Source organism: Austrofundulus limnaeus, unplaced genomic scaffold (genome assembly GCF_001266775.1).
Source record: "Austrofundulus limnaeus strain Quisiro unplaced genomic scaffold, Austrofundulus_limnaeus-1.0 Scaffold386, whole genome shotgun sequence".
Taxonomy (NCBI): domain Eukaryota; kingdom Metazoa; phylum Chordata; class Actinopteri; order Cyprinodontiformes; family Rivulidae; genus Austrofundulus; species Austrofundulus limnaeus.
In genome coordinates, this window is record NW_013952788.1 from 46612 (window position 1) to 53786 (window position 7175).

General features: G+C 44.1%; 1 protein-coding gene across 1 annotated transcript in view; it reads left to right on the top strand.

Annotated features, from left to right (window-relative positions):
• The window catches only part of tcea2 (transcription elongation factor A (SII), 2), a gene marked incomplete at its 3' end in the record, with an annotated part of 25576 nt that overhangs the window by 12519 nt on the left and 5882 nt on the right, over positions 1–7175 (top strand). Inside the window, 2 exon segments of the mRNA XM_014023689.1 lie at positions 1134–1190; positions 5207–5361. Coding sequence (XP_013879143.1) covers positions 1134–1190; positions 5207–5361 — 212 coding nt within the window.

Consider the following 7175-nt stretch of genomic DNA (forward strand, 5'->3'; position numbering starts at 1 on the left):
TCTATCTATCTATCTATCTATCTATCTATCTATCTATCTATCTATCTATCTATCTATCTATCTATCTATCTATCTATCTATCTATCTATCTATGCACACACATACAACGTGCTTTACATTGAAAAACAATTTAAACATCAAAGACAACATGAAACACTTCCCCTTAAGTTCACAGGGGTCAGTGGTGCTTATAAGCATTTACTGTGTTAGGGATAGGGTAGACACTGGACAGGTTGAAAGTCAATCATAGACCTACATAGAAACAAACTAAATAAATGTCAAAAAGTGATTGCATAAACGTTCCCAATTTTTCAAGTGAATGTCCTAATGTCCTCAAAAATGTTTATTGAAAAGTACAAATCAGGAGGTGGATCAAAAAGGATTTCAGTCCCTAAATATCCCCAGGATTTCTGTTTAACCCATAATAAAGTAAGAAGTATGGATTTGTAAATCTAGAAGCAGACATCCTCTCAAACTGAGTGACTGTCCAAGAAGGATAATAGTGAGAGAGACCACCAAAACACATGTGACCATTCCAAAGAAGTAAACAAGTTTAATATAAGTTATATTCAACTGTGTCTTCCGCTATGTCATAAATTATGGGTTAGTAAAGTCCCTGGGCAGCAGTTCTTGAAGCCCCACCTCACCTACTAAAGCTTGTTGTCACAGGTGTCCTGGTGGTCTCTGTCCCTTTTCCCCATTCATGGTAATCTTTTCTCTGAGTTATATTAGGACAGCCACTTTAAATTGGGTCAGTATTTGGGCAGTTTTTTTATTTTACATTGCATGTTTTTATCAAATTGTTATTACTCTGTAGAAAGTTGATTTCATATTGAATGGTTTTGTTTGTGAACAATGCCACTTTATACTGACCATAATTAAGTTATGGCAATAATAAAACCATCAAATATCCAAGGGGTTGAAAGCTTTTCATAGACAACCCACATGCAGGAGTAAAACTGTAATTCACAATCTGTAAAATATAGTCTTTTAGCTTTGACATGGATGGAGCATTTTTAGGTATACATGTAGTTCTTCTGTTTTTAACTCTTCCTTTTTTAATGAAATCTTTTCCATAATTTCATAAATGTGTGTTTGCTTCATTAAATTTTAAATTGTATGCATTTTTTCAGATGACCATAAGACCATTGGCGTGGACTGTGAGCTGCTTGCAGCACAAATTGAAGAACATATCCTTTTCAATAAGCAGGGTTGCAAACCTCGGGTAGGGTCAGGCTTTTTTCCCCAAAAAGATCATGTAGAGAACTAGGCTGTTCTTTAAAGCCAGACCAACAGGTTAAACTCAACTCTGTCAAATAAACTTTACAGTTAGCTTTAAATACTGTATTAGCTGCTAAAAGTAGATCCAGAATATCTGGAATATAATCTAGGTCAGTATTCCTCTTCTGTGTTTCTCAGAAGTATGGAGTGCTCCAGGTGTCGATGTTATTCTTTTTGCCTTGTATTTGCTGCCTCTGGGTTTCATTTTTAAAAAGCACAGTTTCTTTTCATAGTTTTGCAGACAATATTCAAATCTACGTATTTACCTGTAACTACAAATGACTGCCAGTCTGCTGTAAATATGTTACAGGATTGTCTTAAGGGTGTACAGACATGGTTGAGGGCAAATTTTCTGAACCTAAATAAGGAAAAAACTGAGATTCTAGTGTTCGGTCAATGCAGTTCCCTGCTTGGGCATGACAGTGTGGTTGGTCCCCTGTCATCATCCTCCTGTCGTCTGTTTGTAAAAAATCTTTGTGATGATTTATCCATCCATCCATCCATCCATCCATTTTCTTCCGCCTATCCGGGGTCGGGTCGCGGGGGCAGCAGCTTCAGAAGGGAGGCCCAGACCTCCCTCTCCCCAGCCACTTCTTCCAGCTCCTCCGGGGGAACTCCAAGGCGTTCCCAGGCCAGCCGAGAGACATAGTCCCTCCAGCGTGTCCTGGGTCTTCCTCGGGGCCTCCTCCCGGTGGGACGTGCCCGGAATACCTCACCAGGGAGGCGTCCAGGAGGCATCCTTACCAGATGCCCGAGCCACCTCAACTGGCTCCTCTCGACGTGGAGGAGCAGCGGCTCTACTCTGAGTCCCTCCCGGATGACCGAGCTTCTCACCCTATCTCTAAGGGAGAGCCCAGCCACCCTGCGGAGGAAACCCATTTCGGCCGCTTGTATCCGGGACCTCGTTCTTTCGGTCATGAYCCAAAGCTCATGACCATAGATGAGGGTAGGAACGTAGATCGACTGGTAAATCGAGAGCTTCGCTTTCTGACTCAGCTCTCTCTTCACCACGACGGACCGGTACAGCGCCCGCTTTACAGCAGACGCTGCGCCAATCCGCCTGTCGATCTCCCGCTCCGTTCTTCCCCCATTCGTGAACAAGATCCCCAGATACTTAAACTCCTCCACTTGAGACAGGGCGACCCCCCTGACCCGGAGAAGGCACTCTGCCCTTTTCCGGCTCAAGACCATGGCCTCGGATTTGGAGGCACTGAGCTTCATCCCGGMCGCTTCGCACTCGGCCGCGAACCGCTCCAGCGAGAGCTGCARATCTGATGATTTATCCTTTGTTTAAATTTGAAAATCATATTAGCACTGTTATAAAAGCCAGTTTCTTCCAGCTGAGGACACTTGCTAAGATAAAATCTTATCTTCCTTTGCCTGATTTTCAGATTCAGAAAACTTTATTCAGCCCCGAGGGGCAATTAAAAGCAACACAGAGCAACTAATGACATAAAAATATAATAGAAGAATAAATGTAAAATACAAATGTGCAGTGTGAAGGTAATAAAAGTCTGCATAATCTGTCTAATATAATATAATATTAAACTGTGGGGCTATGAGTTGAGGAGCTGGATGGCCCTGGGTACAAAGGTTGCCCTTCTGCTCTGAGTCTTGCATGCTGGACAGCGAAGCCGGCGACCCGAGGGCAGCCATTCAAACGCCAAGTAGAGAGCATAAGTGGGGTCCTGGATTATCCGATATGCCAACCTGCRTGTTAGGTGATCATACACTGAGGACAGATTCCTAAGTGACAGTCCAGTGATTTTGTTTTTTTGCCGATCATGATGTTCCTCTGCAGACAGTTCCTGTTCTGGAGGCTGGTTAAATGGAACCAGCAGGTGATGGATAAGATGGTGATACTCTTAAGGAACGAGTAGTAAAATGTCTGTATGATGCTTTTACTCACACCAAAAGAGTTTAGCTTCCTAGGGAGATACTTTCTCTGGTGACAGTTCCTGAGAAGCTCCTCCGTATTGGCTGAGAACTTCAGGTGGCTGTCAAAGATGGTACCCAGATACTGTACTGGTACTCCTCCGCCAGTTCAACAGGCATGCCGCTGATTGAGGTGGTGACCAGTGGAGTCAGCGTCAGCTGCTCAGTGGAGAAGGCAATCATCAGCTCCTTAGTTTTGTTGACATTCAGCTCGAGGCCCGAGTTATCACACCAGTCCACAAAGTCCTGGAGGGCTGACCCGTGGGACTGTGATGCGCCCGACAACATGGAGAGAAGAACTGTGTCGTCGGCATACTTGACCAGGAAGGAATTGGGTTGTAGGGATCTGCAATCATCGGTGTACAGGATGAAGTGCAGCAAAGAGAGGACACAGTCCTGAGGGGAGCCGGTAGATGTAAATAGTAGGTCAGAATAGACATTATTAACCAGCACCCTCTGTGATCTGTGGGTGAGAAAGTCCAGTAACCCCAGAATGAGCTGATCCTCCAGGTGAAAGTGAGAGGAGAGTTTGTGGGCCAGAATGTGAGGCTGGAGAGTGTTAAAAGTCGAAAAGTTTGAGAGGGCTATTCACATACTGTATTTATCACATTGCATTTAGATTATCACATTGCGTTTAGATTAGTATAATTCTTTGTATATAGGGTTGGACCAGAGCTCTCTGCACCGATTGCAGAGGATACAAAATGTTAACCATTTGTTGATGAAAACAAGGAGGCATGAATCCTTTACTCCCATTTTGTGCACCGTTAACTGGCCCCTGTTGTCTTTCATTTGAAATTTAAGGTTATATTGACAGTTTTTTAAGTGTCTAACTGTATGGGCCCATCTTACTTAACTGAGCTCTTGCAGCCCTACAGTTCAACAGTTTTTGTTGGCTGTCCCTAAAGCCAGGTTAAAGTCTAGAGGTGACAGAGCATTCACTGTGGCAGCACCCAAACTGTAGAACTGTCTCTCTTTGTGAAGCTCCCTCAGTCAGTGGGTCAGTTTAAGTCCAGACTGAAAATGCATCTATTTTCCCTGACCTTCAACACTAGTTCTTTTTTAAAGGAAAATTAATACTTAATTTTATTAGGGTTTTTGGGAAATTGCTGCAGCTGAAATTAATTACATCTTGGTTTTATTCGTATTATTATTTTTGGGTATTTTACTGCCAATTGTATTATTGTTTTTATCATTTTTACTAAATTTTAGTTTCATTTTTAAGTTTTTGTTTGTTTTAACCTTATCTACATGTGATTTGATTGTTGTGAAGTACTTTGGTTAACTGAAGTTGTTTTAAATTTGCTATATAAATAAACTTTGACTTGATGCAGATGTGAAGTACAGCTGCTGATTGTTAGTGCAAATGATATTTTAAATTGCTACTTTCTCATGTGTGGCCTGTTTTCCACATTACCACAACAGAGGGCTTTAAACATTAATAAACTTCCCATATAAAACTGTTTAGTGAGAAATCAGAAAAGTGCAGGTTTATATTTTGTTATATAGGATTTGTTGAATTTATGGGTTTAAGCTTATAAATTGTTGATGTTTATGGAATTAGGGACACGTAAACAATACCACTAAGAGGTTTTAAAGATTGGGGCGGCTGTGGTGTAGTGGTAGAGCAGCCGGCTTTGGGACCCGCAAGTCACAGATTCGACTCCCCGCCATGCCTACATGCCGTTGTGTCCTTGGGCAAGACACTTCACCCACCTTGCCTACTGATGGTGGTCAGAGGTGCGGTGGCGCAGCATGGCAGCCCCGCCTCTGTCAGTCTGCCCCAGGGCAGCTGTGGCTACAATGTAGCTTACTGCCATCAGTGTGTGAATGTGAGTGTGAATGAATGATGCATGAAAAGTTGTAAAGCGTCTTTGAGGGTCTCGAAAAGCGCTATATAAAACTAATGCATTATTATTATTATTATTCCGCCCGAGAGGACAGTTCTGTCCAGKTTTATGTGTTTTATAACTTGACTGTTGCTGCTCACAGATTTTCCAGGAGTTTAAATCCACAGATATAAAATATAAAACCCGCCTTCGAAGTAGAGTCTCCAACCTGAAGGACCAGAAGAATCCAGATCTGCGCCGTAATGTCCTGTGTGGAAACATCAGTCCTCAGCGCATCTCCTCCATGACTGCTGAGGTGAGTGTTTTTCTTTTAAATCCTTTGTCACATTGCTGTGAAAAGAAGTTGATAACCATCCACCCTTTTCCAACTGAGGACCATGRAATGAGGTGTGAGCTGAAGATCTGTCTGACAGGTTCTTCTGCCAGGCATTCCCATCAAACCCTCACTACACACTTGGGTCTACCGGGTCTGTCCGGCATCTTCCACCGCATCTGATCCAACTCACTACCAGGTGGTAATCAGTTGACAGCTCAGCTCCTCTCTTCACCCTCTCTTCACCCAAGTGTCCAAAACGCGGCCGCAGATCAGATGACATGACTACAAAGTCAATCATCGATCTGTGACCTCGTGTGTCCTGGTGCCACRTGCACTTATGGACACCCTAATGTTCGAACATGGTGTTTGTGATGGACAAACTGTGACTAGCACAGAAGTCCAAGAACAGAACCCCACTCGGGTTCAGATCGGTGAGGCCATTCCTCCCGATCATGCTTCTCCAGGTCACACTGTCATTACCCACGTGGGCATTGAAGTCCCTCAGCAGACTAAAGGAATCCCCAGCTGGAGCACCTTCCAGCAACCCTGCTAAGGACTCCAAGAAAGATGGGTACTCTGAACAATCATTTGGTGCATAAGCACAAATGACTGTCGGAGCCTGTTCCCCCACCTGAAGGCGCAGAGAAACCCTCTTATCTACTGGGGTAAACTCCAACACACAGGCACCAAGTTGGGGGGCCAAAAGTAGACCCGCACCAGCTCGGCGCCTCTCACCATCGGCAAATCCAGAGTAGAATAAAGTCCAGTCCYTCTTGAGGAGGTCGGTTCCGTAGCCCATGCTGTGTGTTGAGGTGAGCCCAACTATATGTAGCCGGTACCTCGCAACCTCATGCACAAGCTCAGGCTCCTTCCCTACCAGAGAGGGGATGTTCCATGTCCCAAGAGCCAGTTTGGACAGAGCGCCATGGTACCCGCCTTTGGATACCGCCCATGGCATCATGCATCCAACTCATACGGCACCTCCTGCAGGTGGTGGGYCCACAGGAAGGCAAACCCATGTAGCACATTTGTGCTGAGCCTGACCGGGTCCCATGGGTAGAGACCCGGCCACCAGGCGCTCGTCTACGAGTCTTTGTCTGGCCTGTCACCTAGGACTAATCTGCCGTGGGAAATGTTACCATAGCCTTTTGAAATTGCCCCTGACAGCATAGCTCTTACGATCTTTCATGAGCACAAACTCCACCACGATAAGGTGATGATCCAATAGAGGACAGGACCATAAAAGGTTTTTTTCCTCTCTCTCTGGTTATGACAGGCTGGCTTGAGATTTCTTTTGGTGTACTTCAGGGGTTCTTAACTTTTTGACCTCGAGGCCCTATTTTTTGATCATAAATTGTCACGAGGTCCAGTCAGACATTACCAATGTATGGCTCAAAATGATGATTATTCTAAATCTTGGTTTAATTTGTATTTGCATTATAACTAAATTAAATAAACTTAGAGTTTAAAAGTAAAACTCCTGTCAAATAATCACAAGACATGATTATAACAAACATTTTATATTGTAACCTGCCCATAACAATTATTTGAACAAATACAACAGTCAGTCAATAGACCACTCAGGTTTATCAGCACAAATAAAATTCCCTTCTCACCGTCCGCGGGTGGTCTCTTTCATCCTCTGAGCTCGGGTCCTCTACCAGAGGCCTGGGAGCTTGAGGGTTCTGCGCAGTATCTTAGCTGTGCCTAGAACTGCACATTTCTGGACTGAGATGTCTGATGTTGGGATCTGTTTTAGCCACTGCTCCAGTTTGGGGGTGACTGCCCCGAGG